The sequence below is a fragment of the Crocuta crocuta genome, unplaced genomic scaffold (genome assembly GCF_008692635.1).
Source record: "Crocuta crocuta isolate KB4526 unplaced genomic scaffold, BGI_CrCroc_1.0 scaffold4561, whole genome shotgun sequence".
NCBI classification, from domain to species: domain Eukaryota; kingdom Metazoa; phylum Chordata; class Mammalia; order Carnivora; family Hyaenidae; genus Crocuta; species Crocuta crocuta.
Genome location: NW_027528090.1, coordinates 14,045 through 41,288, shown reverse-complemented (window position 1 = coordinate 41,288; position 27,244 = coordinate 14,045). Strand labels below are relative to the sequence as shown.

Genomic DNA, 27,244 nt, shown 5'->3' with positions numbered 1-27,244 from the left:
ACCGCACCCTTGCTTTGGAGGAAATTCTTTGCTGGGTTTGTACCCGATTTCCCGCGTAGCTGGGTGTGCCATTGAGGCGCTGAGCTGTACGAGGGCCTGGTGGCGCTGTGATGGAGGGCCATCGACAGGCTTTGTGGCCTCGGCCTTTGTGACCAGCAGTTTCTCGTCTCAAACAGGGACCATAAATAATAATAGTAGCTTCCTGGACTAAGTGTAAACGTAACGCCTGGCGGTAGTAAGTGCTCACCAGGTGTTACCATCACCCTCCCGACTGGAAACGGCGGGACAGCAGGTTAGAGAAATGCAGGCTCCTGGTTTGGTGTCCTGGGAGACAGGCGGGAGCTCAACAGGCTAGGAAGCCGCCCCCACCTGGCGTCCACCCCAGCCTGGGCTCGCGGGGAGGGGCGGGCGGCGGCGGCGGACACGTGACCCTCGGGGACAAGGTCGCGAGCGGGCGGCGGAGGAGCTGGGAAATGGCGAGGTGGGCTCGGCCCGCTCTTTGCGCCCTCAGGCTCTGGGGCCCGGCAGGTGAGTGGGCCTGGGTGGGTTGGCGCGGGCCGGCAGCCGCGGGGGCGGGGCCCAGGGTGGGGACGAGCACCTCAGCGCAGGCTAGTGGCTGCGGTTTATTGCCCCCCACCCTCACCCCCCGAGCGTGGGTGTCGGGCTCTCCTTGATTTCCTTTCCTTGATCGGGACACTGCAGAACCTGAAATGTCAAGTTCCTGTTCACGCAGCTCAGAGGATATTCCAGAGGCCGCCATCGCATGTTTCTTGTTTCTTCACATGGGAGGTTTTAAACAAAAATTTAATGTTCATTTATTTTTGAGAGAGAGAGACAACAGTGCGAGTAGGGGAGGGGGAGGGAGGGGGGAGAGAGAGAGAGAGAGAGAGAGAGAGAGAGAGAGAGAGAGAGAGAGAATGAATCCGAAGCAGGCGCCAGGCTCCCAGCTGTCAGCACAGAGCCCGATGCTGGGCTCAAACTCCCCAATGGCAAGACCATGACCTGAGCCGAAGTCAGATCCTTGACCAACGGAGCCACCAAGGCGCCCTTTCTTATGGGTATTTTTGTTGTGTACAAGCAACACTTGTATGGTCATTATTGACACTTTGTACCTTGCCTTTTATACTTAACAATATGTCTTGGGAGTTACTTTTCTTCTCAAAGCATAAACCTTTCTCAGTCTTTTATACTGATCTGTAGAATTCCTTTTTTACTTGTTTGTTTTTTTGTATGACTTTATTGGAACCACCAGATCTTCCCCAATGAAGAGCTCCACAGACCCTGTCACACCTTACAAGAAAGGGCTTAGAGTCAAGAAGGAGGGACCTGTTGCTGCTGTCCCCACAGAGGGAGGTCAAGATCGAGCCTCCACTTCTTGGTGACCATTCAGATTCCTCCCGTGGCCTGTCCTTCCTGGGGAACTGAGGATGCACCCCCTGCCCTAGGTTGGGGGTGGGATCTGTAGAATTCCATTCTATTGATGTTTCATAATGTATTTAAGAATTTTCTTATTGAAATCGTTTGTAATATTTAGTTATTATGAATAATACTGAGGTTCATTGTTTGTACTCACTTTTTGGGTAAACTCCTAGTAGTGGAAATCCTGGGTCTAAAGATATGTACATTTTTATTGTTCCCTATAAAAGTTGTGCAATTAATGCTTCTTTTATTAAGTTCATATAAACTATAAACCTGCATACCCTTCTATGCAGTAATTGTACATTTTGGGATCTTTGTTAACCTTAAAAATAAAACTGTTAGTTATTGCCAAGAGAATGGATTTATTCAGGAATAGCAGAGACCTTCAAATGAAGACTAAAAAGCTATGGCAAAACCATAGGCAAGTCCCAGGAACAGAGGAGAGAAATGATGTTTTCGAGAAGAAGGGGGATAGGGCTTGGGATGGCTGTTACAACAAAAAAGTCCATTGGAATAAAGTGGGAACTGGAGTGGAGTGCTTCTCTGTGGCTGGGCTCTTACAATCTCTCATTGGCTAGGCTGTGATGGTCTCTCATTGGCTGGTCTGTGATGGTCCCTCATTGGCTGGGCTCTGATGGTGTCTCATTGGCTGGTTTGTTGGGGGAGAGGGAGGGGAGAAAACCCCCCTTCCTCCCCGGAGGCTGTGAAGCCCAGGCCTTTTCTGTTTGGGACTGCAAAGGGCTGTGGGGAGTGAGGAGTGTGAGTGAGAGCTGCTCCTGTTGGCCTCCACTGCGTGGTAGTCAGGTTTCGTTTGTATCGTTTCACATTGCCTAGAAACTGAACATACGTGTGGGAATGTCTTAAGGCCCATAGTTGTTAAGAAACTAGCTTAAATGGCCAATAATGCATTAATACTTAAGTAGTGGTACATCTACTTGATGCCACTTTACATAGCCACTAAGTGTTGGTGAAGAGTTTAATAGATACCCAGGGGTCTTTTGTTTATCCAAGAAACCTTCATTGTACTGCCAGGTGTCCCAGCAAATTAACTCCATTCTGACTACCTGCCTGAAGAAAGCACCTTAGGTGAAAGACTCAGTCCCACAAGCCAGCCCCCAGTTCAGACACCAATCCAGGTGGTTTCCTGTGCTTCTGACTAACCAGCTATTAATTGGTTTCCATGACCCCCTCCTCTGGTTCCATTAGTTTGCTAGGGCATCTCACAGAACTTGGAAGACCTGTTGACTTACTAGATTGCAGGTTTATTACAAAGGATATTAAAGAATATGGATGAACGGCCAGATATAGAGTTACATAGGGTGAGGTGTGCAAGGGTCCTTGGTCCCTTCTACATGTGATTCACCAAGCTGGAAGCCCTCAGAACCCCCTCCTTTTGAGTTTTTATGGAGGCTCCAACCCTCTAATCGTAGTTTGTTCCCCCTGGCACCCAGCTCTCATCCTTAGGGCTTTTCCAAAAGTCTCCTCATGGACATAAACCCAGTTGTGATGTAAAGGGACTGGTTATGAAGAACAAGATACCCACTTCGCCTTCATGGCTCTGAAGGGATTTGAGGAACTGAGGACAGGAGACCAACTGTTGAAACAAAAGACGTTCCCTTTTCTCTTAGAAACTCCAAGAGTTTGGTGATAAAGACCAAAAACATATTTATTATAAATTACAAGTCTTCTAATTCCTTCTAATTCTATTTCTTATAGTAAGTTACATTTAGGAGGAATGTAGTAAATGTTTTGAAGAAAGACTATAGGGGAAGAGTTGTTCTAGATGCTGTGTAAAGTGGGGCATTTAATAGCTGGAGCTGGAGCCAGATAATTTTCTTTCCTTTCTGACCACCTGGCCAGTTTTCATTAGAAAATTTCCTTTGGAGACTTCTTCAACTTGCACTTGGAAGAACTGCTTGACAGGTGCTTTCATGCAAATCTCTGATGCAGCAGAATGTCCTTTAGGATCTGTAGGCATCTCTGTCTGCAGGAGTGTGGGGAGGAGGGGGAAGAACTGTTTTCTCTGCTGTATTTCCTGTACTTTTTACTGGGAAAGATCTACAGCTATAGATCTTCTCAGGCAAGACTGTAAGAATCATTTCCTGCTCTTGGCTTTAGCAGCTGAGGCTCAGGGTGTTTGAGTGATGCTGAGACATCAGAGCTAGGGCTCTGATTCTTCTTTGGGTGCCCTCAGCTCTGCATACCTTCCTTTGTCATGTTCCTCTTTCTCTTTACATACCTTTTAGAAATCTGATGGGCATGGAGGAGGGCACTTGTAGGGATGAGCACTGGGTGTTATATGGAAACCAACTTGACAATAAACTGTTAAAAAAAAAGAAATCTGTTCTTTTGAAAACCAAGATGATGCTTTGTGTGCTGGGAGAGGCAACGACACAGTGGCAAGTAGACCGTGAGCTGCAAGCAAACCCCTGACTCCAGAGTGGAGTGTGCGAGGCAGCACAGGGTCATTGCAAGAGAGGAAAGGGTGTCAGTCTCCCTAAAAGGAGCAGGAGCCAGATGAGGGCAAAGTGATTGCTACCTGGGGTTCAGCAGTGGCTTCATGAAGCAGGTGGCATTTGGTCCTAGCCTTGCTGTGGGAGATTTGGATATGCTGAGGTAGAGAAAGGTCTTTCAGGCAGGAGGAGCTGGTTTTAGGGCATATACAAGAGCTAGGGAGTCCTGTTGTTTGGCTGAAAGGGCAGGGGTATATAAGAGAGCATAGTGGGGGCTGAAATTGTCACTGGGGTGGGTATGCTGTGCTAGGGTAGGGAGCAGAGAGCTTCAAGGCAGACCTCAGTGGGTCAGTCTGTGCAGATCTTGCAAACTTGGTTTTGTAAAGAGTAAAAGAACACAAAAGACAAAGAGCATACTGGAGAGTAAGTTAGGGTCACACTCCTAGAAGATACACTCTGAATTGTCCTGATGTGTATCTGAGATGTGCTTTTAGGGTGCTTATTCCTTACCTATATTACAAATGAGTAAAAGAAATACTCTCAGTTGCCTGTTTTTATGTGTGTGTTCACTTTAGACTCATCATTCATTTGGGGAGCGTTGTTGGTTCCATCTGTTGAATCTCTTTTCCCATCAGGGTGGAGGAGTCTCTATACAGAAGTCAGAGATGTCCTGGGGGAGGGTCATCAAGGGCCTTCCTCTGGAAGAACAAACGTGGTGGCCGCCAGCCTTTGGGGTGTGAGAAAGGCGTCCTGTGCAGTGGGGCTGGCAGCCCTGAATTCTGGGTGAGTTGCCAGTATCTGCAGGAGTCATGCGGCTTGGTTAGATGTCAAGCAGGGGCCCGAATGGCAGATCAGTAAACCCAGGAGGCCTTACCAGGCCCATGTGAGGTGCGGCTCTGGTGCCCCATACTTCCCACAGCTGCAGCCTCACCTGAGTGTAATGTGTTCAGATGGTGCTACAGGCTTTGTGTTAGTTGTATTGCTTTTTTTCTTCCTGTTGTGTTTCTGGGCGTTGAGTCATTTTCTAAGTCCTGAGGTCTCACTGGAGCTTGTGACTTGTTTATTGTGTCTGGCTCTTTTTTCCTATGGGAGACCATCTCCTATTCCTACACTTAGCTCTGTGAGTATTTTGGCTCCTGGCTTCTGTGGGTGACTTGAGAAGCCTTCCAGTGCTTTGCAGAGAGAGCCTGAGCTGAGTCTACCCACTCCCTTACCTTGGTTGTGGGATTCCTTTGGCAGCTGCATAATATGAGCAGCTTCCTGAATGGCTGCGAACATTGAAGGTCAAGTCTCTGTGGCAGTGTGAATCCCTAGCTGTCAGGGCATGAGTGTTTCTTTCTGGAATCACTTTTCCTCCTGATAAGATTTGGTGTAAAGCCTGGGACATTTAACTTTCTTAAACATCACTGCCTATTTGTCACATCGCAGGTATGCTACAGTGTACGGCTCTTCAGAGAGCGTGCCCAGAGCCCCCCACAGAGCCCCCACACCTCTGGTGAGGAACTCTGTTCTTTTAGCACTGGCATTAGATAACAGGATTGAAGAGATGATACATTCCTTGTTTGCACAGTTCTGACTAACCTGAATTTTTTGCTCCCAAATAAGTTTTTATTTCTGAGTTGAGACTTCTTTCTCTTTTAGCCTAATAATCATCCATGATGAGAAAGGTGATCATTTTGGGGGACAAAAGGGAAGTGTATGATCATTCTCCGTGAGGGGGATCATGGCAGGGCTAGCATGAACTTGACTGTCACAGGTCACCTGGCCATTCTCCTTTTCTGTCAGCATTACAGGTGGAAGAAGACCTATATCTTTTTCTGCTAGTGCCTCAAGCATCTTTGGAAGTGGAGGCAACAGTAAGAAGAAGCTTTTTCTTCAGGATATAGCTGAGCTGATTCGAGCCAGAGCCTGCCAGAGGGTGGTGGTCATGGTGGGGGCCGGCATCAGCACTCCCAGCGGCATTCCGGACTTCAGGTGCCCTGCAGTGCCTAGCTCCTCCCTCACCACCCTGGTCCACTACACCACCCTGCCCTCTTCACAGGGCTCAGAGCCTCTTGCTCCTCTTTGCAGGTCTCCAAGGAGCGGCCTCTACAGCAACCTGCAGCAGTACGACCTACCGTACCCTGAGGCCATTTTTGAGCTTACTTTCTTCTATCACAACCCCAAGCCCTTTTTCACTTTGGCTAAGGAGCTGCACCCCAGGAGCTACAGACCCAATGTCATACACTACTTCCTCCGCCTGCTCCATGACAAGGGGCTGCTTCTGCGGCTCTACACACAGAACATTGATGGGCTCGAGAGAGGTAAGCTCTCTGCATGTCCATACCTCCTTTTCTGCAGGAAAGGCTTGGGTGCCTGCTTCTCCCCTAGCCTGTGACTGATTTCAAGCCAGCTTGTTTTGCCTTCATCCCTGACCAAAATGTCCACTGTGTACTTAAGGGCCACTGTTGGGACCTCATTGGTGGACCCGATGTCCTGGCATACTTGCTGGGCTATGAGTTTTGGGCAGAACTAAAGTTGACACTGGGAGCTTCAATTTGCTAATCTGGTATGATTTCTTTTTTTTAATAAAAATTTTTTTTTTTAAATATTGTTTTTAAATTTTATTTCTAGGAGAGAGAGAGACAGCGTGAGCAGGGGAGGGTCAGAGAGAGAGGGAGACACAGACTCTGAAATAGGCTCCAGGCTCTGAGCTGCCAGTCAGCACAGAGCCCGACGTGGGGCTCGAACCCACGAACCGCGAGATCATGACCTAAGCGAAAATCGGACGCCTAACCGACTAAGCCACCCACGTGCCCCCCCCAAAATTTTTTTTAATGTTTATTTATTTTTGAGAGAGAGACAGGTGTGAGTGGTGGAGTGGAAGAGAAAGAGGGAGACACAGAATCCGAAGCAGGTTCCAGGCTCTGAGCTGTCAGCACAGAGCCTGACATGGGGCTTGAACTCATGAACCGTGAGATCATCACCTGACCTGAAGTCAAAGGCCAAACCGACTGAGCCACCCAGGCACTCCAATGATGATTTCTTTTTTTAAGAAATTTATTATGAAAAGTTTTAAGCACACAAAAATAAGGAGAAGAACGTAATGAGCTCTCATGTCCTCCTTACAGCCAGTCCTTTATCTGTGTCTTCTTTCCCCCACCTTCTCTCTAACCCCTCTGTTATTTTGAAGCAGATCTCTCGCATCATAAACTTAATCTGTAAACAGTCTATAAGTACTTCAGTGGGTATCTCCAGAAAATAAAGATTTTAAAAATATAACTACGGTATCATTATCACATCATTAATGCTTTAGTATTATCAAACTCTGTATAATATTTCCTGACTGTTGCGATGGCAGCCACAACCAGTGATTCACAGATTGTACTGACTGCTGACTGCATCTTAGAGAAGCATTTGCCAAGCCTCTCTCTTATGAGCAGAGATACCGACACATGCTGACTTTTAGCAAGCCAGCATCAGCTCACCCAGGCTGCAGACATCTTGTGATTTGAAAAAAGGAGTCCTTTCAACTCCAGGAAAATAATTTCTTGCTAGAAGGGTTCTGCAGCTTGGAACCACATAGGCAGCAGTGGAACCCCTGTGGGTGTGAGCTCTTCTGGAGACGCAGCAGGGCAGGCCTGTGTGAAGGCAGGAGCGTCTGGCCGGTGGGCCAGTGTATGGAGATTTATGACCCTAGTGGAGATAGTGGAAGCCACTTGCAGCTGGGACTGTCTGTCCACCCACAGCTCAGAAGCTGACAGTAGGAACAGTCTGAATAAGTTACCTCTGTTTGTTTTTCTATAGTTTGTTGCAAATGTATTGTCTTTGTATTGTTTTTTTTCACTTTTACTGGGTATCCATAGAATAGAAAATGTTTTCCTAGTTATTAAATATAATTTTATCTGAACTTACATTAAACTTGTTGACAGGTCTTGTTTTAACCATGATTTGGCACCTTCTGTGCTTATTCTGGTCAGTGCAGCATCATCTGGAGGTGGTGGAGGCAGGGACAGCAGGCTTACTTGAGGGCTGTGACTCCCTCTGGGGGCCTGCCAGGCTCAGAGCTTATGGTTGGGGGCCTGTGTACCCACCCCAGAGTGAGCAGCGCTTTGCTTTGGCTTGAATTTCAGTGGCTGGCATCCCTGCCTCCAAGCTGGTTGAAGCTCACGGATCCTTTGCCTCTGCTACATGCACTGTCTGCCGAAGGCCCTTCCCAGGGGAGCACATTTGGGTAAGTTGTCATGCGGACGGCTGTCTCCTGTCTGCACTCTGCAGTGGGAGTAATCTGGAAAAGTGACATTTCATAAGCATTGTAGTGGAAGAACAACAGAACCGTAATGGTGTGAAATGTTTTTCTTTATTATTAAATTGGAAAAGTAATATATGCTTGTCAAACATTAAGAAATATGTAGGGAAATAAGGAATATGTAGGGAAATGGGAAAAATGTACATCCCTTCAACCAATTCCTATAGCCCACTTTAACAGTTTGGTGTATAATGTTCCAAGCCTTTAAAAGAAGGGGAGGGGAGTGGCTCATGGATGGCTCATTCTGTTAAGAGACCAACTCTTGATTTTGGCTCAGGCCATGATTTCATGGTTCAAGAGTTCAAGCTCTTTGTCAGGCTCCATGTGTGGAGCCTCCTTGGGATTCTCTCTCTCCCTTTCTTTCTGCCCCTCCCCACCCCCCCAGAAAATAAATAAATAAGCTTTAAAAAATGTTCAAAAAATGTATATGTAAACATACATGGCCATATCTATATACCCAAAACACACACAGTTACAAAAATTTTTTTAGCAATAGAATTATTAAGTTTAATATTCTGTCTACAACTTGCTGTGTTACAGAACAAAATTTCTTGGATATATTGTGTTAATAGCCACAGCTCTGCTGTGTTTTTAGTTTTCTAGTTTTTAGTAGCTAGAGTAATACATTTAGCCATTCACCTACTGTATGACATTTTTTGATGTTTGTAATTTTTACTATTAAAAATAATGCATCAATGATACTCCTACCCCTGTGTACTTCTGGCAATATTTCTGTAGGATGGGTTTCTCCAAGTAGATTAGGACAGTTTGGAAAATTTTAAATAAAGATGAAACTCTGAAATATCGATGAGGCATAGGGCCTTGTGTTTTGATTTCTGATCATGAGAAATTCATATCATTGTAAAATTAAAACATTTTTAAACCCTTTTTTAAAAATATTTATTTATTTTTGAGAGAGAGAGCATGAGCAGGGGAGAGGCAGAGAGAGAGGGAGACACAGAATCCAAAGTAGGCTTCAAGCTCCCAAGTTTTCTGCACAGAACTCGATGTGGTGCTCAAACTCACAAACTGTGAGATCATGGACCTGAGCTGAAGTCAGACGCTTAACTGTCTGAGCCACCCAGTCAACCCCGTAAAATTAACCATTTTAAAGTGTATGATTCATTGGCATTTAATATATTCACAGTGTCGTACGACCACAACCTCTATCTGATTCCAGAACATTGTCATCACCCCAAAGGGAAACCCTTTACCCACTACTCAGTCAGCGCTCCCCAGCACAACCCCTGGCAACCACTGATCCTTTTATTGTCTCCATGTTTTCACCTTTTCCAGAATGTCAGAGTTGGAATCAGACAGTGTAGCCTTTTCAGACTGACTTCCTGCACTAAGATGCCTTTACATTTCCTTCTTGTCTTTTCATGACTTCATAGCTCATTTCTTTTTATTGCTGAATAATATTCCCTTGTCTGGATGGACCACAGTTTATCCATTTACGTACTGAAGGGCACTTTGGTTGCTTCTAAGTTTTGGCATTTGTTAGTAAAGCTGCTGTAAACATCTGTGTGCAGGTTTTTGTGTGGATGTAAGTTTTTCAACTCATGTGGGTAAATACCAAGGAAACTGATTGCTGGATTGTACTGTAAGAGCATGTTTAGCTTAGTGCCTTCCAATGTGGCTATACCATTTTGCATTTCTACCAGTAATGATGAGAACAGCATCTGGTGTTGTCAGAGTTCTAGAATTTAGCTGTTGTGTGCAATGGTATTATTTTAATTTTCAGTTCCATGATGACACGTGATACGGAATATCTTCTTAAATTTTTTTTTCTTTTTCTTTTGGAGGGAGAGAGAGAGAGAGAGCATGAAGTAGGGAGAGGGGCAGAGGGCGGGAGAGAGAAAATCTTAAGCAGACTCCATGCTCAGCAGCATGGAGCTTGACATGGACCTCGATCCCACGATGCTGGGATCATGACCTGAGCTAGATGCTCAATCGACTGAGTCACCCAGGCACCCTATAGAACATTTTTTCAAATGCTCATTTGCCACCTGTGTATCATCTTTGGTGAGCTGTCTATTTAGGTCTTTGGGCCATGTTTTAATTAGGTTGTTGATTTTCTTACTGTTGCGTTTTAAGAATTTTTTGTATATTTTGAATAACAGTCCTTTATCAGAGGAGGATATCCTTTATCTACAGAAGGCAGGGAGAGACCAAAGAGGCGGGCACTGCAGGTTCACAGGTGGCAGTTTTAATAAGCAAGAGAACTTATGTGCGAGGCTTGTCCTGGGCAGCAGCAAGATACTGGATTCCCGCACCTGCCTCCACATCTTATGGGTTTATAATGAGGTCTTAACGGGGCTTGGTCACATCTACTGTGCACATCGCCATCTCCAGGCTGTGTCCTTGAGGAGCCTCTGGGATGAGAAAGGCAAGTGGAACTCACATTCCAAGGATGGGATGGAGTGAGGAGCTGCCAGGTGCCAGGGTCCAGGCCGCAGGTCAACTGGTGGTCACATCTTTTGATGACCTTCCCCAACACTCATTGGTGATTTCTTGCAACTATTCTAGCATCTTGCCAAAACTGAGGCATCTGTTTCTCCAAATCACTTCCAGGATGTTCCTATTAGTATGGTTTCATCCAGTGTTTGGTCCAACCTTCACCAACAAGCGTGTGGACCCATTGATATAAATCTGAGGAATCAGATTAGTAAATTTGAATAACTATGTTAAATTCTTCAGCAAATTAGTGGGTTCTCAGTCAGTTTAGGAAACTGTTTCATTTGGCTCAAATTTCAGCCTTACTCCAGGCCACTTAAGCAATCTGGCATTCTTTGGGACCCCCAGCAGAGTTAACTTGAGAGGAGTAGGTTTTAATAGGTTCAGGAGAGGAGGGGAGAGGAGAGGTTTGGTGGGAAAGGGAAGCTCAACAGAAGGGTTAGAATGAGGGGTGGGTATAGGGGAGGTGGGGACAGTGAGGAGAGAAGAGAGGAAAATGGTGCCAGGGGTGGGGCCTGAGTGCAAGGCGGCCCCACCTGTCTGGGGACAAGAAGATGGGGAGGGGAAGAGGCCTCAGAAGCCGTGTTGGCTTCTTTCAATTGTTCGCTTGCCTCAGTTAGTTTACAAATAGTATTTTGCAAAGAGGCAGACTTTGAATTCTAAAAATGTCTGGAAGCCTCAAGTTACCAATTAAACTAAGCATCCAATTGAGTTTTGACAATTTTAGAGCCACTGCTGTTCAATTCAGTTGTGAGGAAAGTAAATTTGGGGAGCTCGAAAGTTCCCCATAATGGCCATTGAAGTTGTAAATTGCTTTTGGTGAAGTCAGTCAGTCCATTTAGTTAAGAATGCACAGTGGGAGGGGCCGAAGTGTTTAAACCTGGAACCGACTGGCCTCCCAGAAGAGTGGGGGCAGAGGCACCCTCAAAGCATTTTGATCACTGGGATCCTATTTCCCAGAGGCTTTTCTCCAGAGCAAAGAGGAAAATTCCTGAACAAACAGCACAGCCCCAGTAGGAACAGCCGGGCTCTAGAAAGGAGTCAAAGGCCAAACGAGTATTCTCTGAAAGGACAAAGCCTTAAAGCCGGTCCCGAATAAAGCCTGGAGAGCTCAAAACAGAGAGTGAAGCACAAATCCAGGAGAAAACTTACACTCAAACCTCAGGATCGGTGAGAAAGCAGTAAACCCAGCTGGCACCCAGGGTGTTGCCACCTGTTTGTTTGCTCACCAGCCTCAGTGGCTGGGGCTTGAGGCGGGGGGGGGGTGTGTGTGTGTGTGTGTGCAGGTGTCCTTCCTGCATCCCACTTCTGACACCTAGTAACGTTTTCCTTAAAAATAGACCTTCCAGTTATTTTACCAGTGAAATGGGTTTCTTCGGGAATACTAGAAAGTTGCTATTTGGGACAAGCAAGCTATGACAAAACTGTAGGCAAGTCCAGCCAACAAAGGAGAGGGACATTATTTGATGGAGAGGAGGCAGAGGGTTTGGAAGGGCTGGAGAATCAGGTCATGGAGACGATGGTGTCTCGCTCGCTGAGTCGCTGGAGTGTTCGATTTGATATAGGAGAGGTGGTGCACTTCTTCCCTGGTTGGGGCCTGCCATTGATGGTTCTTTCTGTTGAGGGTTCTTCTGTTGGGTCTATAGTTGACACTTCTTTGTGTGATCGATGGTGAGTGGTATGGCTCCTTCTAGCCTCCTAGAAGGACATTAGCGAGGTCTTCCTGTGTTAATTTTCATAATGCTCAGCTGTTTGTTGAGGAGGAGAGATTTGCTCCTTTGTCAAAGATCAGTTGACTGTGCTTTTGAGAGTCTGCTTCTAGGGTTTCTGTTGTGGTCCTTCACTAGCGCCACAGTCTTGATTCATTTTTTTTTTTTTTTTTTTTTTAAAGTTTTTACTTAAATCCTAGTTAGGTAACACACAGTGTTATATTAGTTTCAAGTGTGCAATATAGTGATTCAACACTTCTATACATCACCTGTTGCTCAAAACAAATGCCCTCCTTAATACCTTTCACCTATTTAGCCCATCTCTCAAACCCTTCCCCTCTGGTAACCATCAGTGTGTTCCTTATAGTCAAGAGTCTGTTTCTTGGCTTGCCTCTCTCTCTCTCTTTCTTTTTCCCTCTTATTAAGAGCTATCTTTTATTTATTTGTTTTAAGTTTTTTTATTTATTTTGAGAGAGAGATAGAGTGCACGTGAATGGGAGGAGGGGCAGAGAGAGAGAGAGAGAGAGAGAGAGAGAGAGAGAGAGAGAATCCCAAGCAGGATCCACACTGTCAGCACAGAGCCTGATGTGGGGCTCAAATTCACAAACTGTGAGTTCATGACCTGAGCTAAAAAAAAAAAAGAGTTGGACGCTTAACCAACTGAGCCACCCAGATGTCTTAAGAGCTATCTTTTAAAGTATGTTGTGACATCTTTCTTGGTCCATTTTCTATTTGTGTTACACAGGCCGAAGTGATGGTGGACAGGATCCCCCGCTGTCCAGTCTGCACTGGCATCGTGAAGCCTGACATCGTATTCTTTGGGGAGACACTGCCCCAGAGATTCTTGCTGCATGTGGTTGATTTCCCCATGGCAGATCTGCTGCTCATCCTTGGGACCTCCCTGGAGGTTTGTCAGCAGGCCTAGTGGCGGGCTGAGTGTGTGGGGAGGAGGCTGGAAAGATAGGGTAGAGGAGGCAGGGCTGGTGGGGGTGGCTCCAGATTCTCTCAGAACCCCCTGGCATCCTAGCTTCAGAAGATGAGTGGGTTCAACTGGTGCGGAAGCAGAAGTATTCCTGGCCTAGGGAGTGGAAGCCTGGGCAGAATGGGGAGGAGGGAGGATGCTCGGCTTTGGAGGTGCTATCAGTGTGGGTGAGGCACAGTGTGTGAGGGGAAGGGAGAAGGGGGGGTGTAGACAGGTTGAGTGGGACCAACCTCCCCGGCCACATCACAGAGGCCAATTTTGTGCTAGAAGCAGTGATGGACTTGAAAGGATTAGACCAGAGACATAGTTTGTGCCCCTTGGGTCAGAGAGATTGTTGGTGAGTGGGGATGGGGATTGAAGCAAGATGTCCAGGAGGCTAGTCCTCAGGAAGGCAGAGCTGTAGGCACAGTCAAACCATGTGACTGTGAGAGAGGGCAGGGAGAGGGACTGGCTGGAGCAGGGACAGGAGAGGGAGTGGTCTGGCTCTCCCTCTATGGTCTATGGGTGCTCAGGCCATTTGTTGGTAAGGAGGAATTTAAAGGGAGGGTGCTGAGCTCAGTTCTGCACATGTGTGTTTGAGGTGCTTGGGAGACACCCATGGACACATTCTAGAAGCTATTCTACTTCTGTATCTGGAACTCAGAAACTTTGTAAAGGAATCAAGAGCAAGAAATGAGACCCTGCAATGGGTTCTGCCTAATTGGATGTAGGCAGCAAGGTGCAGAAGGGCCAGAAAGGCCTGTACTCAGGGCCTGGGTCAGCCACAGAGGCCTAGAGTGGTGTGCCCGCTGTGTGCTGGACCCTGTTCCAGTGCTTTGGACAGACAAAGTAAGATGCGTAAGCGAGTGACACAATTTTAGGTGATGGCACATGGAAAAATAACAAGTGTGATAGGAAGGCTCGGAAGGGTTGTGAACTGTTTGTGATAACAGCGTGGTTGGTTTGCACGGCCGAGTCAGGAAGGTGACCCCAGAGCTGAGGCCTGAAGGAGATGCAGGTGTCAGCTGAGGGTGTCTGGCAGTAGACACTGCCCGTGGCCAGCAGTGATGAAGGTCTGACCTCCTGATCCTGTGGGTGCTGTGTTATGAGTGCACCATGGCGCATGGTGAGGTGGTGGGGAGAGCCGGTATAGAGGCCCTGAAGGTGGCAGTCCAGGTTGTGGTGGTGGTTGGCCAGGTAGCGCTGCAGAGGGCATTGGTGCCCAGGTGTGTAAAGGAACATTGGATGGGAGAGTGTGGACCTCCCGCAGGGCTCCAGGGTTGTGACCTGAGTGGCCACAAGGATGGAGCTGGTTTCCTGAAACTGAGAAGCCTTAGTGGGCAGGTTGGGGGATCTTGGCCTCGGGCACGCTGATTTGACAGCTGTTTTTGGCTGTGGATGTGGGTGGCAAGTGGGTGGATTACTGCACCTGGGGTGGCACAGTGCAGACAGAAGAGCCCAGAGCATGGACAGGCCCATGATGTCCACACTGGGCCCAGTTGGAGGGGTGGACCTAGGAGATAGGCAGAGGGGCCAGGGGCCCATGGTGCCAGCAGTGTGTAGTGCTGAGTCTGGCTGCCCTGTGCTGCCCAATAGTGATGGACACTGAGGCCCCTACAAGCCCTCCTGTATTTCTTAAGTGAAATGAAAATAACCTTTCTCTCTGATTATAAAAGTGCCACATGCTTGTTTATAAAAATTTATACATTATGTAGACTTGCAGAGCGAATTAAGGAATCTCTTCAACTCTACCAGCACCGCAAGTGTTGTGCTGTGTCCTCACAGGCTTCTGCGCTACACAGATGTGGTGATCTTAACCAGAAGTGCGGCAGCACTGTGCACAGAGACCTAGCTTGTTAGTGCCTCTAGTGTCTCTGATGAATGAGGATACGAGGTCCCAGTTGGGAGCCCCAAAGCAGAGTGCTTGTCTGTAAGCACTAAGCAATCTGTGGTGTGGCTCAGACTTTATCTCATACGCTGCGTGGAGGAAATATTAATGCACTTGGTTATACATCACCCCTCCCATGTTGCTGAGGTGTGACATAATATATGGAAATAAATCGTGTGATGTTTTCTAAAACATGAAATATTCTAAATTCTGGAACACACCCAGCCCCAAGTTGTTTTTTTTAAACATTAATTTTTTTTTTTTTTTTTGCTTTAGGGAAAAAGAGTATACACAAGTGGGAGAGGGGCACAAGGAGAGAGAGAGAGAGAGAGAGAGAGAGAGAATCTCAAACAGGTTCCATGCTTAGTGTAGAACCTGATGCAGCGCTCAAACCCATAAACCATAAGATCATGACCTGAGCCGAAATTAAGAGTTGACTGAGCCACCCAGCTACCCCCCAGCCCTAAGAGTTTTAAGATAGGGATGATAGATGGATGACAAAATTTATTTAAGCAAAATTGATGGGCAATGAAAATAATAGATTTTATATTAAAAATAATGATGTAGTGAATAACCACATGTAACCAGGTTTGCACATTCATGTGAGTACTTTTGTAGCAAATAAATATTGAGAAGTTGCTTTCCAGAAAGATATGCTAGTTACATTGCCACCAACAGATGTGGGCCATTTCTCCACATCCTCACTGACAGCAAACATTACCTGTCTTTAAGTTTTTATCCATCTGATTAGTTATAAATAAATAAGTGTGTGTATGTGAGAGACAGAGAGCGAAAGGGAGGGGAGATTTAACGTTTCCATAATAAAGAGTGAAGTTAATCTTTTAGTGTTTATTGAGCAGTGTTCTCCTTGGATTACATATTTGTACCTCTTGCCCATTTTTCATTGGGTTATTTTCTTAGTTGGTCTATAAATTAGCAATATAAATTCATAAATTATATAAAATGTTTATAAATTAGTTTAGCAATTAGAAATATAAGCTATTTGTCACATGTTGTAAATATTTTTGCAGTTTATTTATGATGATTACTTTTAAAAAGTTATTTTTCTGCATAGTGTTTTTATGTAGGTGATAATGTGAAAGTATTACATAGCCAGACTTGTCATGATTTTCCTTTGTCTCATCTGACTTCATTAGCAGGCCTAAAGTGTCCTTCCCTACCTTTACTTACAAACCCTAAACTTTCTTTAAGAACTGTTTTGTTTACATTTAAATCTTTCACTCATTTGAAATCTTCTCAATTAAGGCAGGAAATCTCAATGAAGGCAGGAGTTGAGTTTTTCCCTCCCAGATAATGAGCCAGTCTCAATACCATTTAATAATCTGTTTTTAAATTTTTATTTTTATGTTTATTTCTGAGAGAGAGAGACAGAGAGACAGAGAGAGAGAGAGAGAGAGACAGCATGAACAGGGGAGGGTCAGAGAGAGAGGGAGATACAGAATCTGAGCTGTCAGCACAGAGCCTGATGCGGGGCTTGAACCCACAAATCATGAGATCATGACCTGAACCAAAGTCGGATGCTTAACTGAATGAGCCACCCAGGCGCCCCTTTAATAATCTGTTTCTAATTTCTAATGGAAATTTCACTTGGAAGCAGCATGAAGAAGCCCAAAGTCACCGAGTTAGGATTCTCTGGAGGTCTAGACGGTGAGGGCTGTGGAAAGGGAGGGGCGCCCTCTCTGGTGGGCACGTCAGGAGCTCTCTGTGGGGCCAGGTCCTTGCTCCCAGGGAGCAAGGGTGGACAGACCAGATGCTGCTGGGAGGAGATAGTGTGTGGTGGGGGAGGGAAGGGAAGGTGGGGCATAGTTTCTGGAGCTCAGGGGCACCTGGGCAGGGAGACCCATCAGAGCCCAGGACATGTGGGGGACAGAAAGAGGGATGTGGGTAAGAGGGAGGCTTGGGAAGGGAGGAACCCAAGCATGGAGACCAAGCAGACACTGTGATGGGAAGAAATGAAATAGGTGGTGAAGTTTCCTTGTAACCAATGTCTGTCAGTCTGTGCCCTAAGGGGCTTGGAGGGTGGGCACTGTGCTCCTCATTTTTGGGCAATTTTTCAGGTAGAACCTTTTGCCAGCTTGTCTGAGGCCGTGCGGAGCTCAGTGCCCCGACTGCTCATCAACCGGGACTTGGTGGGGCCCTTTGCTTGGCGTCCTCGCAGCAGAGATGTGGTCCAGCTGGGGGATATGGTTCACGGCGTGGAAAGGCTGGTGGAGCTTTTGGGCTGGACCGAAGAGTTGCAGGACCTCATGCAGCAGGAAGATGAAAAGGTACAGACTGCAGGGTCATCTCCAGGGCTGCCTTCCTCGCTGCTCTGGGGTCTGGGTCCACCTGGTGTGGAACCCTGTTGGATCAAGCAGTGACAGAAATAGCTAATATTGGCTGTTAATCCTGTACCAGCCGCTGTCCAGGGTACCTCCGTGTGGACATGAAGAAAGGGATGCTAAGTGCCTGGTCTCCAGTGGCAGAGCGGTGACTTGGTCCTGGTGGACTGGGCTTGCTCTCGCATCACAGGGCAGCACTGCCTTTTGTCCCTAAAATAAAGCAGCACCAAACAGCTACAGGCTAAGGTGTGGTTCTGAGATGGACTTTGAGGAGCTGAGCTCTGTGCTGTGTGGTGTGGGACAAAGCCCACCCTGGGGAGGCTTTCTGGAGAGCAGTAATGTGAGAGCTGTTGGCCTATGACAATCTGCTGAGGGTTGAAAGCCAAAGACCCTTGGTACTTTCAAACCTGTAACAAGTGAAGTTACAGAAATTGCAGTCTCACATAAGAATCTGCATGTGTAGCCCTGGTGTGAGAGATTATTTTCTTTTTTTTTTTTTTTTTTAATTTTTTTTAATGTTTACTTTATTTATTTCTAGGAGAGAGAGAGAGAGACAGCGTGAGCAGGGGAGGGTCAGAGAGAGAGGGAGTCACAGACTGAAACAGGCTCCAGGCTCTGAGCTGGCAGTCAGCACAGAGCCCGACGCGGGGCTCGAACCCACGAACCGCGAGATCATGACCTGAGCGAAAGTCGGACGCTTAACCGACTAAGCCACCCAGGCGCCCCATGAGAGATTATTTTCTAAAGAAGGCAGCAGTAAGCATTTGAAGTCCATTTGTCTCACAGAGAGTCATCATGCGACACTGCCCAAAGAGGGTGGGGCAGAGGTCTGGAGACAGCCTTACTCTTCAGCTGTGACTGCCTCAGGTTTCAGGGCCATGGGTCAGGCCTTCTCCTCACCTCCACTGGCAAAAGCCCCCAGCCTCTGGCTGCAGCCTGATTTCTTACCAAGTTGAACCAAAGAGAGAATATGAGGCTTATTAAGGACGAAAGGCTTCACAGTTTCTGTTTCCACACATAGTAGACATCATGGCCATATTTTTACCCTAGCTTTCCATTCCAGAGGTTGACTCTAATGACTAAGATGTAGGTTGGTGTCACTCTTCATCTCATTTAAATATCAGTTATGCTGCTCGGTCATTTGAGGGAAGTAGAGAATGCAGGTAACACTGAAGTATATACTTTACATGTTGAGAGGAGAGTCAGTAGGTGCCTTGGTCAGGCCCGCCTGGCCACTTCCTGGCTCTGGTGTCCTACTTCCATACAGCAACAAGACTAAGTCATGTGGCCCCAGGGATTTTTGTAAGTAGTCCTACCAGATTTGACCTGTGCATTTCCTGGTCTTACAGAAATTTATGTAAATTGGGTTCTGGTTTTAGGGGATTATGTATTTAAAAAGAGTTGCTATTGAAGAGTAAGCGTCAAGGGTTGGGTGGCAGTCCAATTTGGGTTACTTTGCCAAATAATGCATGATCTTGAGCACATGAGCTTCAGCACATCTCAGGTGGTTACTTAAATGAAGCCCTCCATTTAGCCACCCAGTTTTGCCCAGCCCTGCTGGGATCCTGTTACTTGGGCTCAACAGCAGCATTTAGCAGAGGCAGAAAAGCTTTTGTGTTTTATGATAGTTCAAACCCAGGCCCAGAGATCTGCAGGACTGATTCCCCTTCTTCTCTGTGTTCCAGCTCAATGGATGGGATAGATAGGGTGATGGCTGGTTCCCCCATCACTCCCGGGACCAGAAATGGTTCCACAGAGTCACTGCCCACCACTAAGGAAAGTTTTGGCGGAACTGAACCTGTGGCCTAAGGAAGAATGTGAGGCTGCGCAGGTCATGAGCTCTGTGCAGACCAGTCGTGTTGTGCTCACACCACAGGCCATCTTCACAGGTGCTAATGAGCTGCCTGGCACCTTTCTGCTATTGGACTCTTCAATCTGCTGAAGCTTGTGATGGATGTCAAGCACAAGCTTTCTTTTGACCACTTGAACTCCAACAGACTAATGGAAATCCCTGACTGGATCTGCTGTGTCCAGGTCTCCATCTGAAGTGCAGGCTCAGCATCTATCTGTTAGAAAGACCCAGTCTCTCGCCGAGTGGCCTCAGATACTCCCAAGGCGTGGTCCTGGGTCCCAAGTAATAGAATAGGAGGCCTCTAGTATGCTGGCCTCCTTCATAGAGTTACTTTTAATTAAAGAAACTATTCATTTCTGGCATGAAATGAACTCTTTGGTCTCAAGGGAATACAGGTGTCAACAGTGGCTGCAGAAAGGGGACCCTGGGGGTGTGTGAACATTCTTCTGATTAGAATAACCCAAGGATGGAGAACATGCCCCTGAATTCACCTTGGAGGTGGGCCTGGCACCGTTTCCCAGGTAGCCCCAGCACCCCTTGCTGCAGGGCATCATGCCACATTCACCCTGCTCCGGCAGCTAACCACTTCCCATCCCTACTCTCTCCCACCAGGCCTTCCCATAATGCCTCTGGGATTGACATCTATGTTGTGGAAGGTCTTACTCACTTAGAAACCTTGGCTGGCCCCCAGCCCAACATGTACTCAGGCCATATTTCCTGTGCCTGCACAGGCCCCTCCTGCTGGGGTTGTCCCAAGGCCGAGCAAGGACAGCACCACCCAAGCACACTGTCCTGACCCCTGGCTCGCACCCTGTATGTGCTCCCTTGGGCGTTGTTTCCCCACTCACTGCACATTTAGCAGACTCCTCAGAAAGGGTCTGGTGGCCTCCTCAAGAACAAAATAGGTGAATGATGATTTTGGAAAAGCGCTGAATTCTGAAAAGAATGAAATTAATTTCTCACACACACACTTGCTCGAAACTGTATTCTGAGATGATGTTTCACTGATGCTTTGTAGTACATGACAGAAATCAAGACTTATGGTTTTACAAGGTGCATTTTCCTTCATTATTTATTGTCTACGCCAGTGGGAAGGCCAGGATTCCACTGTCACAACCAGTGAGAGCTTGGGTGCTGTGGGTACTACAGCAGAGTGCTGACAGATGACCAAGAATGCATAGGAGGAGACTACCAGTCCTGAGCTCAGTGGGGACAGAAACAGCAGAGCATACCTTGAAAGTATGTTTCTGACAGTATACATGGTCCTAGCAATTTCTTTTCCTGGGAACTGCAGCGCTTGCCTGACACACAAGCTCTGGGTCAGTATGCCAGCCCTGGACATGACTGCGTGTACATGTGCCCATGCTCGGCCCCTGCCCCCAGGCAGCAGCCTCCGCACACATCCTCTTGGCACACAAGACCACCTCATCTGTGGAGATCAAGGTTGAGTTCCCAGAGCTGCAGCAGGACAGGCCCTCAAAGTCCTAAAGATAAGAAATTGGACCAGAGACAAACCATTTACAGAACTTTGGAAGTAAAGAGAAAAGGGTCTCCAAGCATGGCTTCCTCGGGTCACGGTCTCAAGGCCATCTCTGGCAGCAGCACCAGTTCTGAAGGGGGAACAGAAGAGTGGGTGTCCTCAGTCGGGGTCTGAGTCGGGTTCCGAGGAGAGCTGCCCTTCCATGGTCTCACAAATGGCATCCTGCAGGGATGTAAGCTGACCCCGGGGACTCATCCCCATAGGCTGGATGACTCTGTGCCTGTGGGAGGAAAGCACAGTGGGAAAGGGGCACAGCACGTGGGGCAGAAGTTGGGTTCACCCCTGGCTATGTCCTTATGCCAAATAGGCCTGAATCCAAACTGCTATCCAGTGGCTTTGAGACCTTACACACTCTAGAATTCTAATTTCTCCAGGTCTCAATTTTCATCGTCTATGAAACAAATGTAATACCAACCTCAAGTCTAATCCTTTTCGGGGGCATTTCCTGTTTGCAATCTTGGTAATGCAGCCTTGCCTAAGGTCAATTTTTACCCCACTTCCTGGCACTCACAGGACTGGACATGGGTCTTGGGCTTCTGTTCTCCCTTCTCCCAGCTGTGGGCCCCTCTTCACCGCAACTCGTACCTGGAGAGCTTGTCAAACATGTTCACCAGCTTCATGGCCTCGTGTTCCTTCTGCTCCTCTGTCATGCCCTCCATGGGGTTGGGCGGCTCTTCCTCCACCCTCCCGGTCACTGGGTTTATGCTGCTTCCCAGAGGAGGGATTTTGGGGAATGCATTAGTGACTCTCTAGGATAGAGGCAGCTGCAGGGACCCAGCTCCCGCTCCCGACGGCCTGGTCCCACTCAGCCCACATTCTCAGCAGAATATCCTGACACCAAAATAGGTTACTTATGGGATCAGTGCCTGACTCCTGAAAGTTTAGCCATCTGTCATCCTGTCCCACCCACCCTGTGAGTCCATATGGGAGTGGCAAGAGGGACCAGGCTGAGTGAGAAGAGCCGAGGGTGTAGGGGCACACACCTGGCCTTGGCTTCCTTGTATTCCTCTGTGTCTGTGTCCTCGTCCTCTGAATACTGGCCCTCAGGCCGGCCCCCCGCCATGAGGCCCCTGGCAGCCAGGAGGCCAGCAGCATTTCCGTAGCCCGTGTACTTGATGAATCGGGGCACTGAGAAGCAGGGCAGAGATCAGTGTGCAAAGGTGGCTAGGAGGGACAGGCTCTGGGCCAGATCCTGCCACTCACCACTCTCGGAGCACAAGACAAACAGGAACTCAGCTGCCACTCTCTTCACGTCAGTATCCAGGTGTGTCATGAGGCGAACGAGCTTGTTCCGCAACAGGTCCCCAACTTCGGGCCGGGTCCTTACGTCCCGCAGCGGGGGCAGCACCTGGGGAGGCAGCCGTCCCTCAGCCTGGGCCTGGGAGGAACTGGGGTCTGTGAGCAGGGTCCCGCCCAGGCCCTTGTGCCCCATACCTGGGCCTTCAGGAACTTCCTTGCAGGGCGGTGCATGCGGGCACACTCCGTCAGCACGCTCAGCACGGGGGCCACGCTCTCTTTCAGCCTGTGTGTCTGCAGAGGAGCCTCTGTCACCGGTGCTGTGCCCCCACCTGACTTGAAGTTCAGGGGGGAGGCTACACGCAGACCAGATGGTCTTGGCAGGAGGCCCTCAGGAAGAGGCCTTGCCATGGTTAGTCAGCTGAGGGGCCAAGAGTGGGCAGCGGGTGATCCACAATGTGAATTTCAAGAGGGCCACAAATGGAACTTAACTTAGGAGGGCACTCACGTACTCTATGACCTGGGGCAAATAACTCATCTGCTCTCACTTCCTCACCTATATGCCAAAGTTGCATGGAAAATACAGAGCATTCACAGCTATTAGCACAACACTGGCACATGACCCATCCTCAGAAAATAGCGGCCAAAACACAAAAAGAAAATCTCTACCCAGCTAGTTTCGTGGATTCAGGGAACAGAGAGCTCCTGTCTTTCCCTGGCCTCCCCCCAAGTTATCTTCCCGGACCCCAACCCCAGTAACAGCAGTGGGTAGGGACAGTCATAGCCATCACATCCAATGCCAGGTGTTTGTGACCCAGCTCATGGCATACATGCACAATGTAGATTCTGGAAGTGTCCACCTAATCCCGCTCCATTGCACTCTGTACCCTGTGTGATGTCTGCAAGCTCCCAGAGAAGCTGGGCAGAGGTCTGGCCAATGTCCTGTGTGCAGGCCCAAGAACCAGGTAGCCTCTGGCTCAAGATGCATGTGGGTCCCCTCAGGGATGCTTGTTCCCATGAGCTGCCTGTGTGCAACAACACTAAAATTCTACAGTCACAAGCCTGGGCTGGGGAGTTCTCAGGGCCACTCAAAAGACTCACAGAGATCTAAAAGCTAAGTATTTTGTTTGAAAACTCGCGGTAACCAACAAAAGGAAAACCTTCAAATAAGTGTGTGAAGATCCCCATGTTTCTCAGGGAGGAGGAGTCTGGTTTTCTGTCAGGCCGGACCACCGAGCAGCTGGAGAAGTTGCCCAACTCACATTGCCAGGCTGATCTCCACTTACCACTGTAGATCGTGAAAAAGCAGGGACCGCAGCTGCTGGGGAAAGTCAGAGCCAATGAGGCACCCACAGAGCAGGTCCCTCTGCCCACCTGGTGCAGACGCTTTTCCAGGAAGCTGAGGAGGACACGAATCACATCCATGTTTGCTCCCAGGAACTCCAGGGAACCTTCATGTGGCTCCAGGGTAAGAAGGACATCCAGACACTTAAGGGGCAAATTTCCCAAGAGATTCACTGTGTGGCTGAGGACAGACAGGGGAGAGGGACTTGATAGTGTGGTCCCCCAGCACAGGTACAGCCCTTGGTGCCCTCTGCAGAGGCCACGTGTGATGTGAACTAGCGTCCAGGGACTTGATGGCCAGCAACAGAGGCCAGAACTGAGAGTAGGACTAAGCTCAGAGACTCATCCCACTTAGTGGGGTGAGTTCCTAAAGAACGGGGCACTCTCTGCAGATTTCCTCCCTGCCACCCTCTGTCTGGGCTGAAGCACCATAGACGCTCTTGAAAGCTAGAACCTGCCTCAACACAGGTCACTGAGAACAGAGATGAATAACCACATTGCCCTGTAGATACCACGCCGTCCATTACTACTACTCAACTTCCAGTGACACGTTCCTTTCTGCAGATCCAGACCTCCTGTCCTGATCACATACTGTAGAGACACATCGATGTCTGGTCCCAGCCAGACAGATAAAAACTCTCTAAGGTGGAGCCTAGCCCACAGTCATGGCTGGGAACCACTGTCCAGACACGTGAACACACTTCCCTTCCATCTCAAGAGGCTGCACCCTCACCCGTGGAACTCCTCTGTGCGGTCTCCAGCAGCAGCGACCATCACACAATGCCGCAGAATGGTCCCCAGGTGCCGATAAAGAGCAGCATCTTCCTGACCAAAAAGAAAGGTGCTCCCGTGAGAGGAAGCCCCACTCCAGGATCATGTGCATGGACCACGCATCTCCTCTACTTGTTCTTTTCTACTCTACCTCGAGAGCATTTCCGTGATCAAGAACGTCACTAAGTCCTCTTGAGATGAAGTCACAGCATACTCCAGCCCCACGCTCACGGCCTCATGTTGGGAAATCTCCTACAGCCTTCCCATACACCAAACAGCCCTCCTGCTAAGCTGGAAGAGCCAGATAGGCCCTCCACTCTCTCAGAAATCATCTTTAGGCTCCCTGCCCAAAATGTGCATCTCCGTGCATCTCTTTACATCCTCCCGATAAACTAAGAGCTCCACCTGCCCTCTCCCCATCTGATGCCCAGAAACTTGCAGGTAACCTACAGGCAGACAGTTCCAGTAAATATCCACACCGTTAAGCTCTACGCATGGACTCAGGTCAGCCCTCACCTCATCCACCTCTCTCTTGATGGAGTCAAAGGTGATGTTGAAGAGCACTTTGAGGATCTCCATGGCCCGCTCAGTCTCCTGAGGAGGAAGGAGCTCAGGAGGGCCCATATCAGGGGTCATTCCCAGTGTCAGCTCCAGGGCATCAGTCAGGAGGCGCACCCCCTGCAACTCCTGAAACAGCTGCTGGCGGGCATCAGTGCGAAGAGCCGTTAGCAGGAAGAGGAGGCGCAAATCAAAGAACTGGACTTCGTGTGGGAAGCTGCTCTTGTGATACAGCCCCACGCGCTCTGCGAGCCTCACCACTAGGCGGGCTTCTGCGGCCAGCGCCTGTGCCACCGGGCTGCTGAGCACGAGGTTGCACAGGCACTTAAGGGACTCGAGTACAACGTCCATGTCCAGAGGCTCAGGGACGGACCCCTCCAAGGCGATGCCAGCATAGAAGGCAAGTGCCTGCAGGCTCTGGCGGCTGGTGAAAGGATCTAGGCAGCTGCGGTCCCTGGTCAGGATGCGGATGCTCTGCAGCCAAGTGACGCGGCGGGAGGGTGGCAAGCCCCGCTCCAGGACCGAGACCAGCAGCTCCGCCAGTCTCTGTGGGCAGAAAGAAGAGCGGCTCTACCACGTCCCTTTTCCCCGAGGCCTCCCATTCCTGCGCCTTCACCCCTCGGTCAGCACCCACCTTCCGGTCCTCCTGTTGGGCATCATCAAACGTGAAACTCTGGGAGTTCTGCAGAGAGACTCAGGGGCTCAGGGGCACAGGTCCGCACCAGGCAGGACCCGGGCTCCGTGGNCCCACGGCCTCGGCGCCCCGCCCGCCGCGCTCGCGCCCCACCCTGCCCCACCTCTTTTTGCGTGTACCATGTTCCCGGCTTTCGCTCACCTCCCGGTTGTACGTGCGCAGAGCCTCCATAATCACATCCTCCTCTCCTGTCTCCACAGCATCCGCCACCACCCTGGGCTCCATGGCACCCCCAGGATACCGCGGGGGGGCTGGTGACAGACGCTTGGCTTTCGGACTCCGGGACGAGCTCGCTCGCTCCGCCCTAACTAGGAGCGCGGGGAATGCCGGGACCGGCGTGCGCGGCGCCGCAGGGCGGGGCCTGGCACGCGCGCGGGGGACTCTGGGACGGGTACGCGCGGAGCAGTGGGGCGTGGCTGGGATGGGCGGCGCTGCCGCTCTGGGGTGTGTCAGGGCTGCGGGCTCCTTAAGGTGGCGAGACGCGGACCAGCTGACTGGAACTTGAAGATTTTGCCCGGGGTTAGCTGGGGTTTTAAAGATCTTCCTGGTGATCGTCCGCCTTTGGGGCCGAGTTGCCTCTGATCCTAACAGGGCTCCCTGCTTCTTGGGCTGGAATTTCCAGCAGGCGAGGACCTCAGCCCGCCCCAGCAACCCTCCCACCCACGCCCCTCGTGATGGACAGAACGAGTGGAAGTCGAGGGGAAAGTCCAGGTGGAAAGGACTTTGCCTACTGTATGCGAGGTCCCTGCTTTCGTAGAGGTTGTGTTCCAAAAGTGAACATAAGGAAAAACGGACAAATAAGACGCCGAGAGGCATCCATAGTCCTGTGATTTACGAAAAAAGACGGAGAGCCTGGTGGGATGCAAAGGGATCTGACGAAATACCACTTTTGGGGCCTGGACGATAAGAAGTAATCTGGGGGAAGGTCATGCAAAACCTAAAGCAGCCAGTGCCAAGATGGGAATGGCCGTGTTGGGAGAGAGAAACAGACATCCTTGAGTCTTAAACAAAGGGGAGAGTGGGGAGGGGTCAGGATGAAGGCAAAGGCTTATCTTCGGCATCAACTTCCTGGGTATGTAGCGCAGACACAGTCTGGCCTCGGCGCAGCTTCCTCTTTTGAAAAGCAGAGATGGTAGAAGTTCTCGTTTCAGTGTGTTGTGAGGAGGACTAAGTGACACACAGCAAACGCTCCAGTAAGGTGGGGAGGTATCCACTGGCAACAAGCCTATGTTGACCATCCCCTTTGTACCGCAACTCTCTCAGCGCCCGCTCCTACTGTCCCCACCCCCTCCCCCCACCCTACCCTCCCACCCCTCGTCTGGCTTCATTTTCCTTCAGAATGCTTCACCCCTGCACCTTCTGCAGCGATTGCTCGTCCCAGGCCCCGACCTCCACTTTGCCGCACCAGCAGTACCCGGGGCCAGGATTCGCACCGCAGCCTGGCGGGGGTGGATGCCTGTCGAGACCCGTTACCGCCTCTCTCGCCTGATAAAGGAAGGGCCTGGGAGAGTCTCCTACGGAGCACCTGACCCCGCCTTCTGCGCGGTGGGCAGGTAGAAGTGTCTGTCAACACAGTAATTGGCCGGGGAAAGCGCCAACCAGCAAGCGGTCCCCAGAGCACACGGCCCATCCCCTCCCCGTGTCCGGCGGCGGTACAGACCTCTGGCAGGTTCGGCTCCCGTCACGTCACCCTGGCGGCCGGGCCTCGGCCGGAAGTCGGCGTGCCCGAGCG

General features: G+C 49.3%; 2 protein-coding genes across 13 annotated transcripts; one reads left to right on the top strand and one right to left on the bottom strand.

Annotated features, from left to right (window-relative positions):
• SIRT3 (sirtuin 3) lies at positions 1-20,425 on the top strand. Of its 8 annotated transcripts, none has more exons than XM_077752903.1 (8): positions 1-528; positions 4,508-4,655; positions 5,658-5,846; positions 5,943-6,175; positions 7,985-8,085; positions 13,072-13,233; positions 17,254-17,463; positions 19,203-20,425. In XM_077752903.1, the coding sequence occupies exons 1-8, from the start codon at positions 474-476 to the stop codon at positions 19,221-19,223; spliced, it is 1,119 nt and encodes a 372-aa protein (XP_077609029.1). In that variant the 5' UTR covers positions 1-473; the 3' UTR covers positions 19,224-20,425. The 8 variants fall into 8 exon arrangements, with proteins under 8 accessions (XP_077609029.1, XP_077609032.1, XP_077609031.1 ...); XM_077752909.1 differs by having other exon boundaries at positions 201-292; XM_077752908.1 differs by lacking the exon at positions 1-528 and adding an exon at positions 1,270-1,378.
• RIC8A (RIC8 guanine nucleotide exchange factor A) lies at positions 20,408-27,217 on the bottom strand. 5 transcript variants are annotated; one of them, XM_077752898.1, is made up of 12 exons: positions 27,173-27,217; positions 26,869-26,997; positions 25,654-26,679; positions 25,453-25,500; positions 24,777-25,364; positions 24,223-24,314; positions 23,520-23,670; positions 22,344-22,439; positions 22,113-22,257; positions 21,893-22,037; positions 21,495-21,614; positions 20,408-21,129 (listed from the first exon to the last, which is right to left on the bottom strand). In XM_077752898.1, the coding sequence occupies exons 3-12, from the start codon at positions 26,326-26,328 to the stop codon at positions 21,009-21,011; spliced, it is 2,181 nt and encodes a 726-aa protein (XP_077609024.1). In that variant the 5' UTR covers positions 26,329-26,679; positions 26,869-26,997; positions 27,173-27,217; the 3' UTR covers positions 20,408-21,008. The 5 variants fall into 5 exon arrangements, with proteins under 5 accessions (XP_077609024.1, XP_077609026.1, XP_077609025.1 ...); XM_077752900.1 differs by lacking the exon at positions 26,869-26,997 and having other exon boundaries at positions 27,173-27,205; XM_077752899.1 differs by lacking the exon at positions 27,173-27,217 and having other exon boundaries at positions 26,869-27,109.
• Between the last annotated feature and the right edge of the window lie 27 nt (positions 27,218-27,244).